This window comes from Rosa chinensis, chromosome 2 (genome assembly GCF_002994745.2).
Source record: "Rosa chinensis cultivar Old Blush chromosome 2, RchiOBHm-V2, whole genome shotgun sequence".
Classification (NCBI taxonomy): domain Eukaryota; kingdom Viridiplantae; phylum Streptophyta; class Magnoliopsida; order Rosales; family Rosaceae; genus Rosa; species Rosa chinensis.
The window spans coordinates 18,508,641-18,533,558 of NC_037089.1; the positions used below are offsets into that span (position 1 = coordinate 18,508,641).

Sequence of the window (24,918 nt, forward strand, 5' to 3'; positions counted from 1 at the left end):
TCTTTCATCAAATTAGCTTTTCTGATCTCATTCAGCAACACTAAGTAATTCATACTCGACAAGAGAAAGATTGTTGACCTCCTTAACTTCAAAGTTGGCTGGTTCTGTGACTTCAACACGACCCCATTTATCAACTGCAAGCCTCATAGTGCCTTTGATGAACATGTCAATCTTTGTATTGCATGGAATCACAGTGGTACTAGGCTTCATAATGTCAACTGCAATTATAACCCAAAAGTAAGCTCAATAATCACTTTACATTTATATCATACACACTCCATAATACTCCATATATAGTACGTACATTTCAATCAAACACACTCCTGAAAACTCCATATTCTGTAGGGTACAAATGCTCCACAATCCTATTGTCATATCAACCACACCCACAATTCCACAACCCAACATCCTACAACTGTGATATGATATATACAAATATAGGACATATTCAACATTCATATGCATAGCTAATCAAGTCGGACCAAAAACAACAGCAATATCAGAGATCCATAAACACCTTAACTTTAATTCAACAAAATCCCTAGAAACATAGATTTGAAGATCCACCACAAAGATTTACACATAGAAATGTTAAATGTTATAATCTGGTTTGAAAAAAATGAAACCGAATGCAAAAATTTGCTTCCACAAACTAAATTTCTCATGAACCAATACAAACCTAGAAGTGCAATTCTCATTCTAAACTGTTGAAACCTAAAAGCCTTAAGCACTCAGCAAAGACTAAGAGTCCGTATACGTACCTTGGTCATTGCGAGCAGTGAAGACAATGGTTCTAGTCTCATCGCTAACGAGGCACTCAGTGATGCGAGGGGGCTGAAGAGGGAGAGACGAGAGAGAGGATCGAGCACCGCCATTCTTAGAGGTGACCTCTCGACCAGATTGGTGGTGACGACCTTGACGGTCAGGGTTTAGCCGCTCGTGCCAGGCTGGATCTCCTCCACCTTTTGATTGCTCGATTTGTAGCAATAAATCTACTACTGCAGGTGTTGGGCTCACCTCTCGTGTTCATCGTGAGATCTCAAGAAACCCCAAAATAAAACTCAGATAGAAACCCTAATTCGGTTTTACCCATTACCTAGAAATTGAAATTGAAAAGGAAAGAATACCTATTCATTAGAGTTGAGCAAATTTGCTTTGCTCAGACTTTGGATTTGAGCTCCTTCGATATGCAGGACGAGAGGAACACAGAGAGAAACAGAGAGTGCGTGTGTGTTATTTTTCCCTTCATTATGAAGTTTTTGGGGATGTTGGGAGCTTGAGAGAGAGAGAGAGAGAGAGAGAGAGAGAGAGAGAGAGAGAGAGAGAGAGAGTGCCAAAGCACGATGTTTAAGGGAAGTCGACGTTTTTGGGAAGGAACTGTGAAGTGTGAAGAAAGTGACGGAGAAGTCTTTGATGGAAACGATTCGAAGAAAAACCCTTATTTTGTCTAAGTGGGAGTGAGAGGAGACAAATAGCTATGGTGTTTTCATGAGAGATTCATGGTGTTTTGATGAGAGAGTGATGGTTTTTGATGAAGTTGAGAAGAGAGCTGCTCGACGAGAGGAAACGGCTGTTTTGACAAAGTGTTGAGGAGGAGAGAGCAAATCCACTAAACCTAGCTAGCTGACTAAGTTGTCTAAGGCGGGATTTTAATTTTTGCTTTATGAATCAGACAACATAAAGACAAAGTTTTGTTGTCTGATTGTGAACAAATTAAACCTCAGCTAAGGTTCCAAAGAGGGAAAAGTTCCCGCTATAATATGCAACCAAAGTAACATGATAGGCAATGCTCATTCACACAACGGAAATAACTCATTTGGTTGTGGAATCATCAATCTAGTGCTATATTTCAATCAAAACTTGGAGGTTTTTGGGGGGCTTCAGTGCCATTTTGGGCTAAATAAAGGCACATTCAAATATTTCCCACTTTATCACACAACAAAAGGTCAAAAACCGTTGTATCATGTTTTGCATGCTACTCTCACACAACAGATATAACTATACTGTTGTACTATGTAGTACCAATTTGGAGCCAAATTTGAGTCGATCTAGGAGGGAAATCTGCCGCTATTTTTTTAATGATTCAGACAACAGATTACTCTTTTAACCGTTGTGCAATGACCTTCTAAACAAAAACTTCAGAATTTTAACCACCTTATACAACGTAAGTTTACTAAACATGTTGTGTGATTCACTTTTCTTCATCACACAACACTTTTTTTTTTTTCGTTGTGCAAAAAGTGTTGTCTGATAACAAAATTGGTGTAGTGCAAGCCATAGTACAGGCAACAATTGTAGAAGCGCTTTTAGCATTATCATTCCACAATTTATCATTCCTATTCTTCCAAAGACCCCAAAAAAGCATCAACAACTTAGAAAATTTTCAGAGGAAAGAATAGATGCTTGCTCAAGTAACCATTAATTCCTTAAAAGTAAAAGAATGAGTAATAGGAACCTGAATAGAAAAAGGAGGAGCAGTAAGGATTTCCTGTGCAGTAGGGCACCCCATATCACTAGTATAACCCTTCTTACTCAAACTCTCCCTAGTTGGTAACACATTATGACAAGCTTACCAGATACATATAGAGACCTTCCCAGGGATCTTAGCTTTCCAAAGTGACTTCTAGAGAATACTAAAAGGATCACCAAGAGAGGAGGAAGCAAAGGCATCCCCCATCACCACCTCCCGAGTTACATAGTAGGCAGTTTTAGAAGAAAACTTACCCTTCTTCCCAAGTTTCCAGCTCAAACGATCTCTTCTATTTCTATGACTGAGAGGAACACACAAGATAACATCAACAACTTCTTGAGAGAATAGACGTTGTAGAACATCAATCTTCCAACTTTTGGTATCCGTATCAATCAGGGAAGAGACTAACTAAATGTTACAAGCAGCCGGTTTACAAAGTTGATGAGGAGAAACAGTTGGAATCCACTGATCACTCCAAACATTAATAAAGGAGCCATTACCAACCTGCCAAAACAATCCAGCCTGAAGGACAGTTCTAGCTTCCATAATGCTTCTCCATGCATATGAGGGAGAATCCCCCATATCTGCATCCCAAAAAGAACCATTCGGAAAATACCTAGCCTTGAGCAAACGAGACAACAAGGAATTAGGATTAGTGATTAACCTCCATCCCTGTTTTGCAAGCAGAGATAAATTATGAGCATGCAGATTCTTGAAACCTAAGCCTCCTTCACTTTTAGACAGGCACATCCTATCCCATGACCACCAGTGAATTTTGCAATTAGAATCTGAACCTCCCCAAAAAAATTGAGCACAAAGTTGGTGGAGATCATCAAAAAGACCTTTAGGAAGCATATAACAACTCATAACATACATTAGGAAAACTTGAGCCACTGCCTTAATCAGAATCTCCTTCCATGCAGAACTCAGGATTTTTGTACACTAACTGATCAGCTTCTTAGTTAATCTTTCCTTAAGGTAAGAAAAAATTGCCACTTTTGATTTCAATTCCCACATGAAGTGGAAGTCCTAGATATTTTCCATGGTCCTCCACACACGGCTCCTCCATAGAAGCTAAATTAGCTTTAGTATCAGGATGCACATTCCTGTTGAAGACAACACTGCTCTTCTCTAGATTAATCCTTTGGCCAGAAGCACGCTCATACACATTCAAAATAGACTTGAAGGTAGAGCATTCCACCACAGATGCTTCTCCGAATATAAAGTTGTCGGCGGCAAATAGCAAATGATGAATAGTTGGAGCTTGAGGACTCATCTTCAGCCCCTTCAGAGAACCCTGGGATACTGCATGAGGAATAAGGGACGAGAGACCTTCAACACACAAAATGAATAAGTATGGAGAAAGAGGTTCCCCCTGCCTGATGCCTCTGGAGGGAGTAATATAACCTGTGGGTTTACCATGTAGCAGAATAGAATAACGCACTTTTCTAATGGAACAAAGAACAGTGTCAATCCACTTTTGTGCAAACCCTATTTTAGATAAAATAGAGATCAAGAAAGTCCACTCCAATCTGTCGTATGCTTTGCTTATATCTAACTTAAGGGAAAAGAAACCCTCATTCTGATGTCGGAGCTTATGCATAAAATGAGCAACTTCAGATGCAACAAGAGTGTTATCATATATCAAACGGCCAGGAACAAAAGCACTTTGAAGAGGAGAGATAATAGAAGGCAATATAACTTTCAATCTGTTAGCAAGCACCTTAGAAGCAATTTTATACACCACATTGCAAAGGGCTATAGGCCTGAAATAAGCTGCAATTTTAAGCTCTTTAATTTTAAGAATAAGAGTCAGATGAGTAAAATTGCTCTCAAAATCCAAAATACCTGTGTTTAAAAAAGTCCTCACAGCTAAACACACATCAAATTGAACAATTGCCCAATGCTTTTGGAAAAAAGCGGGAGACATACCGTCAGGTCCAGGTGATTTTGATGGATGCATCTGGAATAAAGCCTTCTTGATTTCCTCATATGAGTATGGAGCTAATAGAGAAGAGTTCATATCATTATCAATACATGGATGAATCTGTTCAAGAACTACTGCCAAAGCTGTAGGATCAGAACCCTCAGAGTGAAAAATATTTTCTTAGCAATCAACAAAAATTGAAGCCACTTGTGCAAGGTCAGTTTGCCATTGTCTTCCCAAATCAGTGATACCTACCACCTTATTGCAACTGCGTCTGTTAGATGCTTTCTTGTGGAAAAAGGCTGAATTAAGATCACCTTCTTTCAACCATAGCACCCTTGACCTCTGACGCCAATAAGCTTCACCCAAAGATAAAAGTTCATTATATCTAAATTGGAGAGTTTTTTGCTGCTCAAAGTGAATAGGATCATAAGGGAGTTTCATCAACATATCCATCTTAAATTGCAGGAGATGCATTTATGTTTTCCTCTGCCGAAATGTTCCTACATCCCATTCCATTAACAACCTGCCCGTTGAACCAATTTTCAACCCAACTTGCTTCATAGGTTCACCTATAGAGGGAATGGACCATCCCTTCTGAATAACAGCAACGCCATGTTGCATCCACATATTCTCAAACCTAAAGCGCTTGAGTCTTGGCACTTTGACAACCAGTGCAGCAGCTATCTCTACCACAATGAGGTTGTGATCTGACCTATTTGGAGGTAGTGTGATAACCCTAGAGTATGGGTAAATAGCACGCTAATCTTACGTGCAACAACCACGGTCCAACCGTTTCTTGGTGAACAGATTAAACCAAGTGAAACGAGAACCCACAAACCCCATGTCCTCCAGATTACAATCGGCCAAGGCTTCCCTGAACCGCATCATCATCGCAGAGTTCCTTGGTGGACCACCGGATGTGTCAGCAACACACAAAATCTCATTGAAGCCGCCGGTTATTAGCCATGGAAGATTCACCTGTGCTGCCAAAGTACGAAGCAAGTCTCAAGTTTGGACCCTATCACCATGCCTTGAAAAACCGTAGATGCCTGTGAATCGCCAAACTCCAGCGACACTAGGAAACCCTATCTCAACATCAATGTGATGTGTAGAATAGGTACGAAGACTCACCTTCCATTTCGAAGACCAGAATAAAGCCAAACCTCTTGAGCCATCCTTTTTGGGGAAGCAAATACAGCTAAAGAAACCCATTTCAACTCGCAAGTCCTCCATCAGCCTTGGTTCGACAAGGGTTTCCAAGACAAAAACCAAGCTAGGGTTGACATGACGAACCAGAGTGACCAAAGCACTCTACGTTTCTGTGTTAACCAGTCCTCGACAGTTCTAGTTGAGTACTTTGAATGGCAGCATCGCAGCAGGGAGACAAAACAATGAGCAGACCCCGACCACCGCGATGCTGATGTAGGAACAAAAATACCGCAACGCACTAAGTGTGATGCACAACATATTGGGTGCAGACTAGACGTCTGGTGAACGGACAGTAGAAGCCGCCGGTATAAGGCTGTGACCACCGGTGATAGGAGTCACATATATCCACGGGCGGAAGCTCGACTTAGGGTTTTTCTGAAGATCTCTCGAGCGCATGAGGTGACAGGACCCGCCCCAGATTCCACCTTGAAATCGAAAGTGGCCCTGCGGGGCCCACCTTAGAAGAAATTCTACCAAAAATTTAGCGGAACTCCCTCTAAAAGTGAACTACCCAAAAACCTGTAGAAAGACATTTACACTTCAAAAATAATCCATCCTTATTCTTCTGGAGCCACCATGCTCCTTATGTCACAACATCTCCCATTTCACAAACAATTATGAAACTAAGAATATTAATCTCATAGGTTATCAGAGCAATCTAATGTACAGGCGTACAAGAAAATAGAAAACAAGATAAATGACTGATACTTTTATAATGCGGAAACTATGACAGCTATGCCTCAACCCCAAGTACGCTCGACCTTAAGCTAAACTGGCCTGCAAACTGGGCATTTAAAACCGAAGGGCCCAGGGGAAAACATTTAAAATCCGTTAGAGTTAGTGGACGAAAAATAAGTACTTTCAAATGTATAAGTAAAACTTAATGCTTTCCCAAGTTATTCTCTAAAATCTCGCATGCAGTAACAATCTTGAAAACACTCTTAATCATCCTCTTTACTGAAATCTCAATCACGTAACAAGAAGATCTTGAAATCTCTTAAAATCTCATCCTCAATCCTTATAAAAACATTCTTTTCATGAGGCTCGTTTGATGACTAGAAAGGACTGCTATCTAGTCATCTCATGCCATCTAGGAGGGACTGCCACCCAGATGACGCATCGGAAGGGACTGCCAACCAGAATAGGAGGCGGTGGATAGATGAGACTGCCAACTAGCCACATGTAGTAGACGGGACTGCTGACTAACCACAGGTAGTAGACGGGACTGCCGACTAACCTCATGTCATCTGGAAGGGACTGCCAACTAGGTGACGCATCGGATGGGACTGCCAACCGGGCTGTAGTCTGGAAGGGACTGCCAACCAGACTATTACCTAGAAGGGACTGCCAACTAGGTAAGATACGCATGCGCTAAAACTGGCCGCCTTAATAAACTGAATAGCCTCCTCAAGAAATTGAAAATAACCTCAAAATCTCAATAAATCCTCGAAAGCATCCTCGAAAGCATAAAATCAAATACTCTATAAATCAATAAATGCTTTCGGAAAGAAAATTCAATCTAACTTCAAGGCTGATAAGTACGGAGCTCAAAGCTCAATAAATCTCGATAATTCAATCATGCTCAAAAATTCGATGAAACATTCGTACTCGTGAATCCTCATAAAAACCGATATTCTAAATCCATAATTCTCATAATATTTTCTGAATCAGTCAATTCCCGAAAATCATTCCTCAACTCAATAACTCATGAATGACTATCTCAAAAATCTACTAAAAGCCCTCGAGAAGGAATTTCAATACTAATCTCGTAATTCATAAATAAATCCCAATAAATCAAAACTCAATAAACCAAATCTCATAAAACCATAAAACTCAATAATTCAAATTATAAATTATATCTCAATCAGAAAATGCTAATATGCTGCATGCACAAATAATTTAAAATAAAAGTCCACTCACTGTACTGTTTAGGCGACCATGCATACGAGTTCCTTCGTCGAGCAATAGCTCAGTACATCGCCCTGTACACAATTATTTTCCGTGAATAACTATTCAACAATTAAATATGATTCTCAAAATTAAATCCTCATAAATCATTTCGCCACTTCTTCTCTGATTCAACCCAAATTTTACATCTAATACCAATTCGTTATCTTAAAGGTTTCAAGTCAGAACCAAGAGATATCCGACGGTCGGATTCTCGTAAATCGATAATCGAAATCCTAAATTCCCAGAAATTCATAATCAATTAAAAACTTCTCCAATTCCAACCAAATTCACATATTCAACCTCTACAAAAATTATAGGATTTAACTAGCTAAAAAAACCAGAATATAAATCACTGTTCATACACCTCACTATTCACCGTCGCACTATTCCGGTGACACTGTTCATGCGGCGGCCAACTCCTCCTCCGGCCACCAAATTTCATCCACAGCATCATCTCAACATTTCCAATAACTTTCTCAACTGTGACAAAGTCAGAAAATACCTTGAAGTAGCCGAACAATTAAGCACTCCAAAGTACAGTGAAATTTTCCAATTATGCTTTCTTCCTCCATGCTTCGATCTGGGTTATGAAACTTGGCGAGCATGAAGAGAGGCTCAAGGCGCTTCTAATGGACCGGGGTTTATGACCGAAGGTGGCCGGGAATCGGCGTTGACCAAATTGCTACAGTAAAAATGTTGGCTTCGATCTCCACATTTCTGGCCAAATCGTCGCAAACAACTCCCACATGCGTGATAAGGAGGAGGAGATGAGTCCATCGATGCTCGCAGCTTGCCATTTGGTGGCCTAGAGGTGGTGAAAGAGGAGGTTGCAGAAGAGAGAAAGAGAGAGTTGCAGAAGAGAGACTGAGAGAGCACGGGGGGAAGGAGAGAGAAAAGAAAGAAAAGTTACCCGGCCACAGTAACTTTTTAAATTTATATCAATCTACCATAAATAGTAACTTTCTTAATTCGCTTATAACTTTCTCATACGAACTCCAATTTTTACGTACCACCTACGCACGCGCTCGGTTTAACGTCCTCTACAACTTTCATGAAGAACATTTTCTCAAATTTTGACCCGAACAAAAAGTCAACTTTTAGGGCCCCCTAAAAGCATTGAAACGACAGTAAAAGTGAAAGTAAAAGTTGTTTACCGTCCAAATGACTAGTAAACCGATGAATTTGGGTTCGGGACGTCACATGAGGCGCGTTTTTACTACTTTTGACAGTAATCGAATCTTTGATATATCATAATCCTAATTTAATTTCCTACTTTATTGGATTGCGCAATTAAGAGAGGTCCAAAAAGAGAAAGAAAAAATTCTAATCAGCCGCAACTATTACAAAAAATTTAGGCGTAACGGTATCATCCAAAACTATGATTGATAGGAGGATTTGGTTAATGTAAAGGCCAAAATCCATCTATGTGGTTCTCTTGGCTAAACAATCAGTCACCATGTTCCTCTTCCTATGAACATGATAGATGGAGTAAGAATCAAAGGATAATATAAGAGTTTTGCAGCTTGAAAATAAGATATCTAGAGATTGTAAACCAGTATCATTGCTATTAAAGAGGCTGACCAACACTTTAGAATCAAATTTAATCATAATATGCTTAATGTGAAGATTACTACTTAAATGAAGACCAGTAGAATGACCAATATATTCTTGGTGGCCAGGGGAGAGGAAGCGTTCTGACAAGATCCCCCGAGCATGAATTAGTCTCTGGACCTATGAAGCCTTTGAGTACACCGTGTAATTGATAAATAAATAAAAATAATAATAAAAAAAAGACCAGTAGAATGACCCTAAGCTTCTGCCAGCAACACGCCACCATAATCAATGCATCCTAAAGTCCGATTGTGAATTTATCATAAACACTTTGTGAATTCTTTTTATTTTTTTATGTTCTAAAATTGAGCTTTATCTTACATGGGCCCTCAGACCAAAAAAGAAAATAAAAAAAAGATATGGGCCCTGATTTAGATTCACTATCATTAGGCCCAACAGAAACATGATGACTTTTTGCTTTGTGGGAGGCTAAGATGCCTTGTGCAGCAACCTAGTCTTCGCTTAATTTTAAAGCCTAGTGTTTCTTTATATAAATCTAAATGCAATCATGAAGAAAAAACGTAAAAACCACGGCAGATGAAAAGTATCAACCATTTGAACTTGGTGAACTTGGTGAGAAAGAGATGTCAAGATTGAACCACTTGATAAGGGTTGCGTTTGGGTCCATGCAGGAAAAATTGGCTCATATCTCTATGATGGAAGAATATATTTCATCCTTATCAACTTGCAACAAAATTTAAAACAAAAAAACTTGAAAATGGTTTAAAACATTAATGTCGACGTGCCAAAGCCATCAATGCCACGCTTCAGAAACTTGTGTGGCATTCTGATCATCATATTGCAACTTTAGAATGTTGAATACGCAACAACTATTTGTATGTTGGTCAAGGGGCGGAGCTAAAAATTTTCGTTCGCACATGCGAGAGTCCATTATACAACTATTCAAAATAACATTATTTCAATTAATTCTCGTAGAATGATTATAGTTCTCATTTTAAATTATATTTGTTTTGTCAAGTATTTGTATGGATTGAGAGCGAGAAGATTGTTCATAGTGGTTTTCCATTCATTTAGTCTTATAATTGTTTAATTATAGAAAGCTAACTAGCAGGTTTTATAAATGATGGGGGTGCCAAGGCTACTCTTGGCCCTTGAATAGCTCGATTATTGTGTGAGTCAAACTCAAAATCTTTTATTTATAAAAAAATGTTATTAGATTAAATGCTACAGAGATACGATACTAAGCATTATGCAAGTAAATAAGGTAAAAAAAAAAAAAAATCTTGGTTTGCCATAGTTTCCAAGATATTTTCCATAAAACAAGAAAAAGTCGCATGTTAGGTTTAAGTCGTTTCATAAATTGACACCACGGCACTAAGCTCACCACTTAGACAATTAAGACAGTTAGATGTGTGACCAATTGCCCAAAACGATAGGCCTATCACACATTCACATCATGGGGGCCCATTTGCTGATCCAAAACTTATTCGTACATTTTGTATTTTATAAATAAAATTAATACATAAAATGAAAGAAAAAAACAAAAATCTGCATGATTGTATCAACTTCATGCAGCGAGGGAAATTTCCTCTTTTGGCCTTATCTGATTTCCCAGAAAGGGAAACTTCTGACGTCACTAATGATGGCATTTCACGTGCGTACGGAGATCGGAAAAATTGACAAAAAAAGCCGCAAAGAATTTTCCAGGATTTTGTCATTCCTGCGTTTTGATGTACACACGCAGACACGAGTCCTCCACGACAAAAACGTCAGTTCGCGCGCAGTCCCCACACACTTGGCGCCAGGCCACCACCAAAACGCGCACTTTCGACGTCGTTTCGGTAATCGCGCCCACCCTACGTGGCGTTACTTTGATACGGTGAATTTAGAGATAGGGCGGCTTTTGTCGCACTTTCTCGTTCGTAGTTATTTTGGCAGCTGATTGACTGTGCCGTGCGGACCACCATGGTGGTTCTGGTGTCATCATGTATTCCTATCCTCGCTAAAGAGTAAGGATAGAAGTTGTGATGGCTTGAGCATGAAGCCATAAATGGAATTGATGAATTTATAACAAACAAAAGAAAGTAACGGCTGTAATTGAGAATAGAATTGAGGATAGAATGAACAAGAAAGTCTCGTTTGGTTCACAGACATGAAAGTAATTTTTTTTTTTTTTTTTTATGGAAAGGGAAATGAAATTTCTTAAATTTTCCATCCCTATGTTTGGTAGCGTAAGAAAAGTTGTTAAAATTTTTATAAATAATACAATAAAATAATGTGTTGTGAGTAATAAATGCAATAAAAGAATGAGGGAAAATGATTCATTCTATTCCCCTTTTTTTTTTCACTTATTTCATTTCCTTTTGTATCCCAAACTCAATAAATGAACAAGTTTTCTTTTCTGATGCTTATTTTACGTGAACCAGACGTGGCCTAATTGGTATATAGCGTCAATGCATCGATGTAATTGAGGAAAAAAAATTAGTTTGCTCATACTAAAAGAAAAAAGCAAATATCAATGAGCTATAATTTTTTCAGTTATTTGAATAATTGACATTATGTATATCGCAATTCAAATTTCACTGATATCATGAGATGAGTGTGGTGATAAAAAAAAATGTTTCTACTATAGAAAATTGGAAAATCATATTTTGCCCAACACTATTTAATCTATTTACATAAATATTTCCAATGTAAGGAGAGATGTTTCGAGTTCAACTCTTGTTATCCTCTATGTAGGTTAGAGGTCTAATTACGTAAATCTTTCTCACGGATATGTGAGAGGTTACAGTTTCGACTCTTATTTATAAGTCAGAGGTCGATTAATTAATTGAATTGTTTCCCAAAAGAGCAAAATCTACTATACAATATTTGACTCCCATTAAACAAAATAATGTGGAAAATTGTTCGTGTACATGAAGGTAGCAGGTGCCATTCAGTAAAGTCGCCGAATCATTTCATATCTCCACGTGTCACGCATTTATTCGTGCACTTTAAAAAACCGTCACCGGAGGAATTTAAAAAAAGAAAGGGTAGCCAAAAACGAAGAGAATAAAGGCGGAGAGGGACTCGTAGCTTTGCTCCGACCTTCATTTTCTCTCCAACACCGATAAAGCTTCAACCGAGAATCCAATTCGCTACAGTGACGCTCCACCGTACACTCGCCCGCAGAGAATAACTCCCACCATGGCTGCACAGGAGCACGAACAGCCGCTTCTCGACTCCGAAGGCCGCGACCAGTTGGAAGAGACAGCCTACGACTCGGACGACAAGGTCCACATCGTCGGAATCGACGACGCCGATGACGGCTCCAGAACGCCGCCGTTTTCATGGAAGAAGCTCTGGCTGTTCACCGGGCCGGGGTTCCTGATGAGCATCGCTTTTCTCGACCCGGGAAACCTGGAGGGCGATCTTCAGGCCGGAGCGATCGCCGGGAACTCGCTGCTGTGGCTTCTGATGTGGGCGACGGCGATGGGGCTTTTGGTGCAGCTGTTGTCGGCACGGCTCGGCGTGGCGACGGGGCGCCACCTGGCGGAGCTGTGCAGGGAGGAGTACCCGAGGTGGGCTGGGCTTGTGCTGTGGGTGATGGCTGAGCTGGCGCTGATTGGGGCGGATATTCAGGAGGTTATAGGTAGTGCGATTGCGATTAAGATTTTGAGTAATGGGGCTTTGCCGCTTTGGGCTGGAGTCGTCATAACGGCGTTGGATTGGTATGTACCTTTTTTTTTTTTTTTTTTTAATGATTCGTGATTGGTATGTACTATGTAGTTGAATTTGTACTTCAATGTTTTGTGTGTTTCTGATTCTATTTTTAGTGTTCTTGAAATGAGGTTTGCTTTTTTGTTCTAAATTGTCTGTCTTTTTTTGTTTTTTGTGTGTGCAAAAATTGGTTTTTGTTGGTAGAACATTTTTATGGCTTGGAATCTGGAAAAACCGAGGATTTTTTTTTTTCAATTTCTGGGGCAGAACAGATATGTCTGATCTTAATGACTAATCTTTATATTCTTAGTATTTGAAAGATTTTTTCTTTTTTCTAGGCTAAGCCCTGAATTTTCTTCCCTACGTCTGTAGATGGTAAGGAAAATGTGTCTATCTTAGTATTTTTAAATTGAAAATGATTTCTCTTGTTGCAATTTTACAGTTTTATCTTTCTACTTTTGGAGAACTATGGCGTCAGGAAACTGGAAGCTGTTTTCGCAGTTCTAATTGCAACAATGGCGCTAACATTTGCCTGGATGTTTGGTGAAGCAAAGCCAAGCGGCATTGAACTTCTGCTTGGTATAGGATTTGCTATACCTTCTGAATTTTAAAAGCAGAGATTGTTTTTCATCTGAAAAGTATCTAATTTAGTGTCATTGGGTTCCTCTTTGTAGGTATTCTGATTCCGAAACTTAGCTCCAGGACAATCAAGCAGGCTGTTGGAGTTGTGGGGTGCATTATTATGCCTCACAATGTGTTCTTGCACTCGGCTCTTGTACAGTCGAGAGAGATTGATCTCAGCAAGAAAGGTCGAGTTCAGGAAGCTCTCAATTACTATAGCATTGAGTCCACCATTGCTCTTATTATCTCCTTCGTTATCAATCTGTTTGTTACCACCGTGTTTGCCAAGGGTTTTTATGGTACTGAACTGGCGGATAGTATAGGCCTTGTAAATGCAGGGCAGTATCTTCAAGAGAAGTATGGGGGTGGTTTGTTCCCAATTCTTTACATTTGGGCTATCGGTTTATTAGCGGCTGGCCAGAGTAGCACTATCACAGGTACCTATGCAGGGCAGTTCATCATGGGAGGTTTCTTAAACTTGAGATTGAAGAAATGGATGAGGGCATTGATCACAAGAAGCTGTGCAATCATTCCAACTATAATTGTTGCTCTAGTGTTTGATACATCTGAGGACACATTGGATGTTCTGAATGAGTGGCTTAATGTGCTTCAGTCAATTCAGATTCCTTTTGCCTTGATTCCCTTGCTTTTCTTGGTGTCAAGCGAGCGAATCATGGGATCTTTTAAGATTGGCAATGTTCTCAAGGTATGCTGGCATTTACCATTGCATTTGCATTTCAATTATTTTATAGGTTTTGAACAATGATGCCTGATGATTTTTCTGCCTATGAAATTCAATTAAATTAAGCCTGTCTGGGTTTTATCCATTTGTATATGAATGTATCTTGTGGATGGTGCCTTATACTCTGTTTGCTTCCTGTTTGTGTCACCAAAACTCCAAGTGACTAGAATATGTAAGCATATGTCATACTCTCTTATTTGCTGTTCTTTCCTTATGTTCTAAGCCAAAACTATTTGCTGCATAGAACAGCATTTTTAATGAATTAGTTGTTCTGCAATGCTCTGTTGAGTGTCATTCTCTTTGCCCCTTTTACAGTAAACAGTCTCCATGGGTTTAAGAAAGAAACTGTCTCAATCAATTGGACATTCTGAAATAGAGTATATATCAGCTTTCTTCTGACTGACAAAATTTCTCTCTCGTCTGCATTTGTATCTGATTTCAATTTTTGATGATGCTGTGGCAGTACTTGGTCCCTTGTATAACTAGCATCTAGTAATTTCTTTCTCTTTTGTTTATGAGTTAGAAATAAATAAAGTAATGGTTTAGTTGCTCAGATCTTGTTGCTTATTTTCTGTGAAGATGGTTGCATGGCTTGTGGCTGCACTGGTGATGGTGATCAATGGCTATCTGTTGGTGGACTTCTTTTCTAACGAAGTGAACGGGGTGTTGTTTGGCTGTGTAGTCTGTGCCTTTACTGCAGGATATGCAGCGTTTATAGTCTACCTTGTTTTCAAGGGAATCACCTTTCCAAGGTGGGGCAAATCAAAGAGTGTCACTGACACACTGAACTGAGTAATCATTAAAACTAAACTCAGTCGCAAGAAAATTGTGCTGTATACTATTGCCAAATCTCCAACTGTCAGGAGTGCATATAAACAGAGCGGTTGCTGATTAAGAAACATAAGCTCATTGTTTCTTCTGTATTATAGTTGTGTTGTATTCAGAGAATAGATTAGAAAAGCTGGTCATCCTACTGATGCTTGTGGTAGCACAATATCAACATGATAGACATTGCCTTGGACACTGTACTAAATTTAAATCATCAATGAAATATCCTTTTGGCATCTATTCATCCTGAAAGCTCTCTCTCTTTCTTGAACCAAAATAGAGAACCAACAAAACAACAAAGTTCCAACAACGCTACTCAGCAATGTAAATAATCCTTCAGAAGGTTTCCATATGGAGGGAAATAGTCCCCAACAGTACTATATGATTTTTACCCTGCTCCACACGTGAGTGAACGAGGATCTATGCCAAGTTTGAGACCCAGGCCAGGCCACTAGAACATGGATACAAGCCGTACAACATGTACCAAGCATAGTGTGAGTTGTTCCTTTGATTGCTGAAAAAGAAAATGCAGGTGTGTCCAACAATCTAAAGTATCAAGGCGACTCTGGATTCAGGGTTTGAGTTCAAGAAAAGGCAATCTTTACAGGCTTTGGCGCACCATAAAACTGTACAGGAAATAGTACATTGGTAGCAAAGGATCAGACATTCTATGGTGTCACCTAGACTTGAGGAACTAGTCCCAGCCTTTGCCAGTGCATCTTGCAACCTTCCATTCTGCTCTTCCAAAGACTTTTTAAGTTTCATCTTGCAATAACGGCGCCACGATGCTTGTATGTAACAAGCTGCCCAACGTCTCCATTGACCTGAGTAAAACCTGAAAGTGTTGCGGACATGGTGAATGCCATGAAGGTGCCGGAGCTGGGAGGCTATGAGCTTCAAGTCATCTGCTTTTAAAACAAGTGCCAGAACTTTACTTAGAGACTGGACAGTTGCGACGGATGAGGGAAGTTTAATAGATGACGAGTGGGGATCAAACGCCCATCCGATGAGCTCTTCACCACAGAAGTCACCATAGCCGAGATATCTGTACAAGAATGCCTCAGTTGTTGCACCGTAACTTGTCAGTCTCATTAACCTTCCTCGTGCTATGAAGAGCATTGCATCCACAGTTCCACTCTCTTGAAAAATGTAGCTTTCCTCTGTATAGATTACTGGCTTGAGACTATCACACATTGCATCCAGCAGTTGCGTATCCCATTTGTCAAACGCTGGACACTTGAAATGAAATGCTTCAAAGAAAATAGCAAGTATAAACCTATAACTAGTAATTCAGTTCATAAAATTAGTTAAGTAGACTAGTAGAGAGACCTCAGCAATGTAAAACTCACTGCATGCCAGATAGAAATGCAAAACCTTCCTTTTGTGAAATCGAGTCGTAGACAAAACAAAACGATATCACATAAAAAGCATCACACAACTTCCAATACATAGAATAACAAAGTAGGAATTAAATAACTTACATTTTTAAATAAATCCAGGCCAAGATGTCGTATTGTATCTTTCCTGAGGTCCATGGATAGATGGGGAAGAAAATTGTGCACATCAATTAGTATATTTTCTTGTAATTTGCATTCAATGGTTTGCAAAATCCGCTCTCTAAGATTCTCAGGCTTGATAGGGAAGGCCTCCATGACTCCATCTCTCGCCTCTTCAATCTCATTTCCTTAACTCGTACTCTCCTTTCCTCTGATCCTGCAACTTCCGACAGCAAATATGCCTGTTTGACAAAGGAAAACAGTTCATCAGATTAAAGGACCTAAATATGAATCATCTCATATAAGAAAAAGTGTTGGCTTATTTCCTAGATAACCAAAAGCTTGAAATAAACATTTTTTGCACCAACCTGCACATTTCCAATAAGAAATGCAAATGATAGCAGGCCAGAAATTGAAATGAAGGTGGAAAAGTAGATTTCCCACACATAGGTACTTGTTTTGAGGCCTTGACCAAGAGAGCTGCACAATGTAAAATTGAAATATATCAAAAGCAGACAAGGTCTATCTTTACTAGCCACCATACTCGTTTATAAGTTGTAAAAATTGAGAACAAAATCCGAAGTCCCTAACTTCGTTATTTGGTTTGTTTAACAGAGAGTACTTCTAAACTATAGTTGATCGAGTGCAAGGATCAAAGGATCTAACATGTGCACCTCAGATTTTGCAGCCCCCACCAGAAACAGTAAGAAATCCTTTGTACAATATCCGCTGAATCCACAACTCCACATCTGGAGTTTTTAGAGCAATAATCGTTCAGAATTATGCTAGCTCTATGTGCATCATTACAATATAAAGAACAATGAACACCTACATGACTGCAGGCTTTTAGCCAGCAAGTTGCTTTTCTTTCTACCGAAAACAAGTACCAAAACGCTCCGATGACCTTCAAGGCAAACAAACTTAAATTAAGCACTTGATGGTCAGAATCTGAAACAGAATAAGTTGCTGTAACTCTGAGTGAGTAACAATTATAGGCAATTAGGGTTTATAAGGAACTGAGTGCATAGGTTAGTCTCATGCTTTGGTTTCTCATAACTTCTGAGTTTCTTAAGCTGTATGCAACCTCATACAAACCTCCCATAAAAATAGAAATGTACAAGCCTTTTCAAGTAAAAGTTCACTGATTACATCAAAATGGCATGGAACTTACATGCTGGCCAGCATAAAAAAGAAGAGATTAGCCCATGTAGATTTCGCCAGGATACTAGAAGACCCTAGATCTTTTTTCAACCAGGAGCAAATCTGAAGAAACCTCGGCACATATTGAAAGATAAATATGAAATTCAATGACTCTGTTGCTTTTAAAACCCTCAAGTTGTTCAGTTCTGGAATGATAGCAAAAACTAGCACCTGAACATGTCAAAGCGAGTTCATTAGTCCACAGCAATAGAAGTATACTTGAAGTAGTTCTAGTGATACTAAAACCACACGAACAAAACAGACGAAAACAAATAATGAAGCAGTTAATAAGCAGCAAATGAAAAGACAAATTCTTTTATTACAAAATCGCATTTACTAGGTTAGGAAGTAGAGTTAAAAGCTCAAAGTGCAGGGCAGAAAATACGAATATCACATATTTCAAATTCAGGATGAACAATGTAGAAGAATTTCCATGTAGTAATTAAAACCAAGTGAAAAATACAGCAACATGAGGATATTCAACATACTGATAATTTACAATCCAAAAGTACCCTGTGTAGAAAAATGCTTGAAAACAAGTTTCTATCTCATAGCTTATACCAGATTTCCAAATTGCTAAACAAGCAGAGCTTATACATATTAAGTACGGCTACTTTGCAAACCTGTGAAGAGGAAGAATCACAAGTATGTCGACTGGATTAATAGAACGAGTAGCACAGAATTGAAAAATTATATGCAACATGTACAAGAAGTCGATGGCCGATCGCGAAACAATAGCTATGGTACGCAGCGTTCTGTCCAATCCGAGGCACTTCTTCTCACCATGAACGAGCAGCATATAACAGAAAAGGGGGTCTAATGAGAGAGCAATGGCACACAAAATAAGTATCTTATTCTGCTTGATTAAGAGCGTCTTTTCATCCAAAACTCGGAAATAAGGCTTAAATGCTCATACAGAACTTTCCATATGCATTCCTTTTACAACGTCACCTTGGGAAGCTAAACCACAAATTCACAAATTCCAAACAAAAATTAGCAACAACTCCATATATATCCAAAACAGCAAACAATCTAGGGACTACATACATATCCAAAACAGGTCCTCAAGCTTATGGGATTCATCAAATATAGCTATGATTCCTCTTTCATGAACATAGATATGGTAGTCAATAACTACAAGCAAAAAGTGAGAAAGCATCTTCACTTACCATGAATAAGGAAACCTCCAATGTCACAATTGTGTTTGAAGAAAGACCTGCAATGTATTTGAGGAACATATGCAGCAGCAAGTTAGCGAGGCAAGTAGGCAACAACAAGTGCCCAGGTCAATGCTTCAAGTCAACTATCTTTTCGATTAAAATAAGAAGAAACTCTTGGTTCCGAGAAACTGAAACGTACACTCCCGAAGCAAGCTGTCAACTACAGAAACAGAGGAAAGTACGTAGCATTGCAAAAGAAAAAGCCGAGTTTAGGCCCAAAATAGTGTTAATCTCAGTGCCTCACTGAATATTGATAATTTGACATACCTGTTAGAAACGGCCGGTCAAGTTTTTTTACTTCGGGGCTGAACGTAAAGAGCTGTCGGAATCCGACGTTGCATTTCGATAACTAAGCAAATCATACTTACCTTACCACTAGTAACAGTACGGATACATTCCGAAAACTTAGGAGAAATGCTAAAATACTCTAATTTTAGAGAAATTATAACATCTTTAGCAAACTCTCTATTGTGGCTCCTTAGCTATTTTGGAGAGCATGTTTAGTTTTTTTATCTATTTTAGCAACTGCACCAGACTCCTAAGTGGCTCTCTATTATAACTTTTAGTTATCTCTAATTTAAAACATAAGTTATTTTATGTAATTTATAAATAAATTTAAACTATTTAATATTCATTTAAAAAATAATATAAATTCAAAACTAACTAAAATAGAGAGAGCATTGATACCGACGTAATTCTAAAATGACCAACTAAAATGACATTTTAGCCACTTTAACTAAAATTTGACTAAAAAATAGCTAGTATTGCTAAAAATGCTCTTAAGTCAATGCTAGCCATTTTTAAGTCAAATTTTAGCTAAAGTAGCTAAAAAGTCATTTTAGCTAGCCACTTTAGAATTACGTCTGCATCAATGCTCTCTATTTTAGTTAGTTTTGAATTTATATTATTTTTTAAATAAAGATTAAATAGTTTAAATGTATTTATAAATTACATAAAATAACTTAAAAGAAATGTTTTAAATTATAGAGAGCCTCATCCCGCTCTCTATATTTAGGAGCGAGATAGCTAAAAGTTATAATAGAGAGCCACTTAGGAGTCTGATGTAGCTGCTAAAATAGATAAAAAGCTAAACATGCTCTCCAAAATAGCTAAGGAGCCAAAATAGAGAGTCTGCTAAAGATGCTCTTAGTTCTCATCCATCCCGAAAACTTATATATTTCCCCAACAGGGGAAATGCTTAAATCCCTTTGACAAAATCAATGAGAAATAATAATAATAAAACTCTTTTTTTAGGGGAAAAAATAAATTCATTGACCAAGAATCATTACAATCAAAAGAGACAGCTGCTGTTGGAGAATGGAAAGATCCCATGTTAGAAAATTGATGGAAAAAATATAAATTATAAGTTTATACCCAATTATACCAAGATATTTTGAGATAAAACTCAACATCTTATAAGTGGTATTAGTGCAATAGTGGGTCAGAATTCACGTTTGTCACTAATTATAATGGTATTAGAGCGAGTCTCTCTCCCAATCACATCATGAGCCCATATGCTAGGTTTAATATACCAAAATTAATTTTTACATACCTAAAATTATTATATATAAAAAAAGAAAAAAAAGTATTAAGGATTTAAGAGGCTAGTAACAATTAAATCAAAATCACGCAAAAGTATGAAATTGTTCCTACTTCTTGTATGATGAGTACATTCACCCTAGTCAACAACTGACCAAAGAAACTATGCTCATATTTGGGAATCGAGTAAAATCGAGTAAACTCATTGAGTCGGGTTAATACGACCCGAATTGAAGTGGTTGGGCCGGACAAAGCCATTGGAGACCTTCCCTGCGGTTATTCTCCATTAAACCAATCAGAAGCTCAAACGGTTGGTTCATTCCCTCGCTCCCTATAGAAACAACAAACCTCACTGCCCCCAAAATCCTAGTCTCACACCTCTAATTTACATTCTGATCCCTACCCATTCCTCAAATTCAACTACTCCTTTCTGGGTTTCCTTTCGTTTTTTTCGCTTCGGCGCCGGAGACTCTGTAAATTCTCAGTGCTTCTGCTTCTCAAGGTACGCTACTACTTCCTTTTGATCTTTCCCTATTTGTTTGTTTTTGTAAATTTTGATTCTTTTCAATCTTGCATGGCGTAAAGGTATGAGCTTTAATTAAAGACCTAGGTTTTGATTGTTCTTTGATTCTTTCTGGGGATATAGGAGTAAAGACAGCAATTGATTAATGAGCTTGGGTTTGGAATTAGGTTTAGGTTTGTAATGGATACCTGCAATTGCATGCAAATTGTAATTTCGGATGTAATTGATGATGGCCTACATGTTTTCGCCTCAATTTTGGGTTTGGAGATTAGGTTTGTTTGAATACGTTTTCAATGCTGTTTGAATTTTGTGTTGTAATGTTTGTGAGGGATAGTGGTATATGAGAGATGAATGTTGGTAATGCTCTTACTGTTAGAATTATTGCTGGGCGAAACAATGTTTAATGGCATTGATTGTTTTTTGGACTAGCAATTGTAGTTTAGTGTAGAATTTAGGAATTGAACTAATGCATTTACGGATAAAAGTGTGTGCTCAGAAATATTTTGTGAACAATGCAAGTGTGTCTAGGAAGGGAGTGATTCATTTTGTATGGAGGATTTAGGATTGGGTTGCAGATTGGCAGTTAGATTGCTGGGTTTGCTCACTGAACTGGATTTTTCGGTTATATAAATATGAAGAGAAGAAAAACTCGTAAGTGAATTTTAGTTGTATGATAAAATAGGAAGGGGCAATGGACTCCTTTAGTCATGGATACGAGTTTAATTAGGTCAACTTCAGTAATCGTCACAATGAGAGAGATGCAGCTTCTTACTAAAAATGTTTTAGGGCTTCAAGAGGGAGATGATAACTAAGGTCTGAAGTTCTGAACTCTAGGTGGTAACATCCTTAGGCAATTTCATCTAAAAGTATCCTTGGTGTTAATCAACTGTTTGCTCGGATGGTGGGCTATTGATTGAGTGCTTCGATGGACTCAAGTCTGTTTGGCAAAAGTCAATTGACAGAGGTCAAGACTTGCCTAACTTCAAAACTCTGTGGGCTTTTAAACTTGACCAACCTATATCTTTTTGGGGGCACTTTATGGAGACATGGTAGACTTGGGTCGACACTTTTTTGTAAGTTCCTTGTTAAATCTTTTCTTGAGGTTTTAATGTCCTTGAGCTTCCCTTTGGTGCATTAAATTTCTAGTTTGCCTTGAAATCAGTTTTGTGGGTCAAATTATATTTATATTTGTCATAAAAATTGCTGATGAAATTTGTCTAATCCTAACACAGCCTGCATCAAATTGAGTTTATTGTACTGTCTGTTTTGAATGTTTTTGGAATGATGTCTTCGTTTTGACAGGTAGAGAAGTTCCATACTTCATTATATTTACTAACATAGAGTGAGCTTTAACCTTTTCCTTGGTTGAATCGATTCTATCACTGTTGCTTATATAGTTTTTGTCTTGTTGAAACAGAAGCCTACATTTGCAGTGAGAATGGCCGATGCAGAGCAAGTGGTGGCAAGTGATACATCACAGTGTTTGATAGATCAGCTTGGTATGGTATTACTGGAACTAAATGCTCATAATCATACTGCTGAGGACAGAGTTCGGTGGACAGAAATTGAAGAGCACTTCCGCAACCTTGAATTGACACTGAAGAAGAAATCTGAAGAGCTTGAAGCCAAGGAGAAGAAATTTGAGGAGCAGGAAGCTGAAACCTGTACTTTGCTTGTGGAGAGAGAAGCTACTGTTATTGCTAAAGAGCAAGCTCTGCTGGATCGGGTGCAGGAGCTAAAAGATGCAGCAGTCGCTGCTATTGCAGAGGCCCGAGACATTCACCAGTCAAGAAATTCGGAACCCATGAATGATGGGACTAACAAAGACAGCAAGGTAATGAGCTCACTTGGTGATACAAATTCACCACAGGAAGATATTCCAACTAAAAAAGGTGATAATGCTAAGGGTATGGCTAGTGACGTTAAGCCACGCCCCGAACTGAGGCAATTTTGTGAGCAGATGGATGCCAAAGGGCTTCTGAATTATATTGCTGAGAATCATAAAAAACTAAATGTTGCTCGTCAGGAACTTACTATTGCACTAGAAAGTGCAAGTGAACCAGCGCAATTGGTGCTGGATTCACTGGAGGGGTTTTACCCTCTTGATGAAACTAACCAACCAGAGGGTAAGAAGGATCCTGTCCTTCGGGGTAAGCGTAGATCCTGTCTCATGCTTATGGAATCCTTGACCACCTTAGCCTCAAAGGCTGATCGAGTTGCTGATCACCTTTTGAACCCTGAGACCAAGCAGCAAGCCAAAGCAATTGCTGATGAGTGGAGGCCTAAGTTGTTTAGTGGAGCTATTGACGCTGCCAATGGAATTTCATTGGAAGCAGAGGCATTCTTGCAGCTTCTTGCAACTTTTAGGATTGCTTCTGAGTTTGACGAAGAAGAACTCTGCAAGGTTGTTCTTGCAGCAGTTGCTCACCGCAGGCAGACACCTGAGCTCTGCCGTTCCCTTGGTTTAACACACAAAATGCCAGGTTGGTCATCCTTTACCTAACTGGCCGGATGCAGTCTGGAGGCTTAGCACTGTTTCCATAAGATTTTCCATAAGTAGTTGGTGAAATTAGTCAATAAATAAAGACTGTTGATCGCTGGTCGAGCTTAACTCTCTCCAGTAAGAACGTAAGATTGGTTGTTCATATTTTGGATGCAAAGTCTGTTCTAAACTCTATTGTTTTCTGTAGGTGTTGTTGAATCAATGATCAGAATTGGGAAACAAATTGATGCTGTGCATTTTATTCATGCCTTCCAGCTTACTGAAAGTTTTCCTCCTGTGCCACTTTTGAAGACGTATTTGAAAGAACTGAGGAGAAATTCACAAGGCGACAGCAATGGAGACGCACAGGTAGAATTTAGTCGACCAAATGACCAGATGTTTTGTAATAATATTTTACTGATGATCTCTAATAAATTGTAGGAGGATGTTAATGCAAAAGAGCTTTCTGGTCTGAAGGCTGTAGTAGGGTGTGTTCAAGACTACAAGCTTGAAGCTGAGTACCCCCTTGATCCACTGCAGAAAAGGCTTGTCCAACTAGAAAAATCCAAAGCTGACAGGAAGCGAAGTGGTGATTCTGGTAAACGCCAACAACCACCAAAGAAGCAAAAAGCCACTGGAAGATGGCGTGGATACCGTGGTGGACCAGGTCTCGCCATTGCCTCGTCCCCCACTGTTGGTAGGCACGGCCAACCTGTTTATGGTGAGAGGCCAGTGTACACCGGGATATCCGAGAGGTATGGTCTCGCTGGTCCTCGCACCTACAATTATCAAGTTCCAAGCCAGCCGGCTTATGCTCCACAAGCTAGTGAACCAAGGCTATATTACTATCCCCCAGACGAAAGAGCTGCACCAACCTCATATAACGCCGCTCCACCTACTTACGGCAGCTACATTGGTGCTGGATTACAGTCTCAACGCCAACCATACATGTAATCCTCACAGGCAATTATTGTAGACTCGTCGCCACACCAGAGTGGAATTTGCGATCAGCAAGACACTCGCGCACTGGACAACCATTTTGCTTTTCCCATCAGGGCTTGTATTTTTGATACGCCTTGCCCCAAAAAAGTATGCTGCTATCTGAATCCAGTCCCTATTATCTTTAGCCGATACCGATTCGTTAGAATTTTGTTGTAAAAGAGAGTTTTGATAGAAATCATGAGCCAGATTACCCAGGTCATTCAATGAAAATTTTGCCAAATGGCCTTCTCATTAATATTTGTGCATATATTTCTTCAAAACTAAAATCTACAAAATATGTATGTTATACACACATGATTCAACGGTATATGAGTCTCTGCAATGAATAATGGATAATGCTCACGCACCGTCGGATCAATGCGTGTATGCCATACACGATTACACGCATGGTAGTCGTTGAAGAAATCTGAATGCCCAACTTCAGTTGCAGGGTCT

At 39.0% G+C, this 24,918-nt stretch overlaps 3 protein-coding genes, 1 long non-coding RNA gene and 1 pseudogene across 4 annotated transcripts in view; 2 read left to right on the plus strand and 3 right to left on the minus strand.

The window, feature by feature from the left end:
* Positions 1-5,538, minus strand: part of LOC112183841 — a 6,685-nt gene extending 1,147 nt beyond the window's left edge. Inside the window, exons 1-11 of the mRNA XM_040513295.1 lie at positions 5,532-5,538; positions 5,239-5,383; positions 4,924-5,136; positions 4,653-4,785; positions 4,403-4,556; positions 4,046-4,318; positions 3,890-3,961; positions 3,486-3,802; positions 2,975-3,142; positions 762-1,017; positions 79-218 (exon numbers count right to left, since the gene is read on the minus strand). Of these exons, the coding sequence (XP_040369229.1) occupies positions 79-218; positions 762-1,017; positions 2,975-3,142; positions 3,486-3,802; positions 3,890-3,961; positions 4,046-4,318; positions 4,403-4,556; positions 4,653-4,785; positions 4,924-5,136; positions 5,239-5,383; positions 5,532-5,538 (1,878 nt within the window). The remainder of the gene's footprint in view (positions 1-78; positions 219-761; positions 1,018-2,974; positions 3,143-3,485; positions 3,803-3,889; positions 3,962-4,045; positions 4,319-4,402; positions 4,557-4,652; positions 4,786-4,923; positions 5,137-5,238; positions 5,384-5,531) is intronic.
* A 6,636-nt stretch (positions 5,539-12,174) lies between these two features.
* LOC112186672 (metal transporter Nramp3) lies at positions 12,175-15,259 on the plus strand. Its single transcript, XM_024325171.2, has 4 exons — positions 12,175-12,841; positions 13,273-13,409; positions 13,505-14,157; positions 14,773-15,259. The coding sequence occupies exons 1-4, from the start codon at positions 12,318-12,320 to the stop codon at positions 14,983-14,985; spliced, it is 1,527 nt and encodes a 508-aa protein (XP_024180939.1). The 5' UTR covers positions 12,175-12,317; the 3' UTR covers positions 14,986-15,259.
* Positions 15,260-15,391: 132 nt separating this feature from the next.
* LOC112183842 lies at positions 15,392-17,433 on the minus strand (annotated as a pseudogene).
* Positions 17,434-17,498: 65 nt separating this feature from the next.
* Positions 17,499-18,995, minus strand: LOC121051697. Its single transcript, XR_005806513.1, has 3 exons — positions 18,887-18,995; positions 18,341-18,677; positions 17,499-17,888 (listed from the first exon to the last, which is right to left on the minus strand). It is a non-coding gene; the product is annotated as an uncharacterized LOC121051697 (long non-coding RNA).
* Positions 18,996-20,731: 1,736 nt separating this feature from the next.
* Positions 20,732-24,718, plus strand: LOC112186579 (FRIGIDA-like protein 3). The gene is made up of 4 exons (XM_024325043.2): positions 20,732-20,978; positions 22,417-23,482; positions 23,690-23,850; positions 23,923-24,718. Exons 2-4 carry the CDS (start codon positions 22,438-22,440, stop codon positions 24,433-24,435), a joined length of 1,719 nt encoding a protein of 572 aa, XP_024180811.1. The 5' UTR covers positions 20,732-20,978; positions 22,417-22,437; the 3' UTR covers positions 24,436-24,718.
* The last annotated feature ends 200 nt before the right edge of the window (positions 24,719-24,918 follow it).

Coding starts and splice junctions, on each gene's coding strand:
- LOC112186672 (XM_024325171.2), top strand. CDS start 12,318: ATGGCTGCACAGGAGCACGAACAGCCGCTTCTCGACTCCGAAGGCCGC. Junction 12,842..13,272: donor GTCATAACGGCGTTGGATTG/GTATGTACCTTT, acceptor GCAATTTTACAG/TTTTATCTTTCTACTTTTGG. Junction 14,158..14,772: donor AGATTGGCAATGTTCTCAAG/GTATGCTGGCAT, acceptor TTTTCTGTGAAG/ATGGTTGCATGGCTTGTGGC.
- LOC112186579 (XM_024325043.2), top strand. CDS start 22,438: ATGGCCGATGCAGAGCAAGTGGTGGCAAGTGATACATCACAGTGTTTG. Junction 23,483..23,689: donor TTTAACACACAAAATGCCAG/GTTGGTCATCCT, acceptor TGTTTTCTGTAG/GTGTTGTTGAATCAATGATC. Junction 23,851..23,922: donor ACAGCAATGGAGACGCACAG/GTAGAATTTAGT, acceptor AATAAATTGTAG/GAGGATGTTAATGCAAAAGA.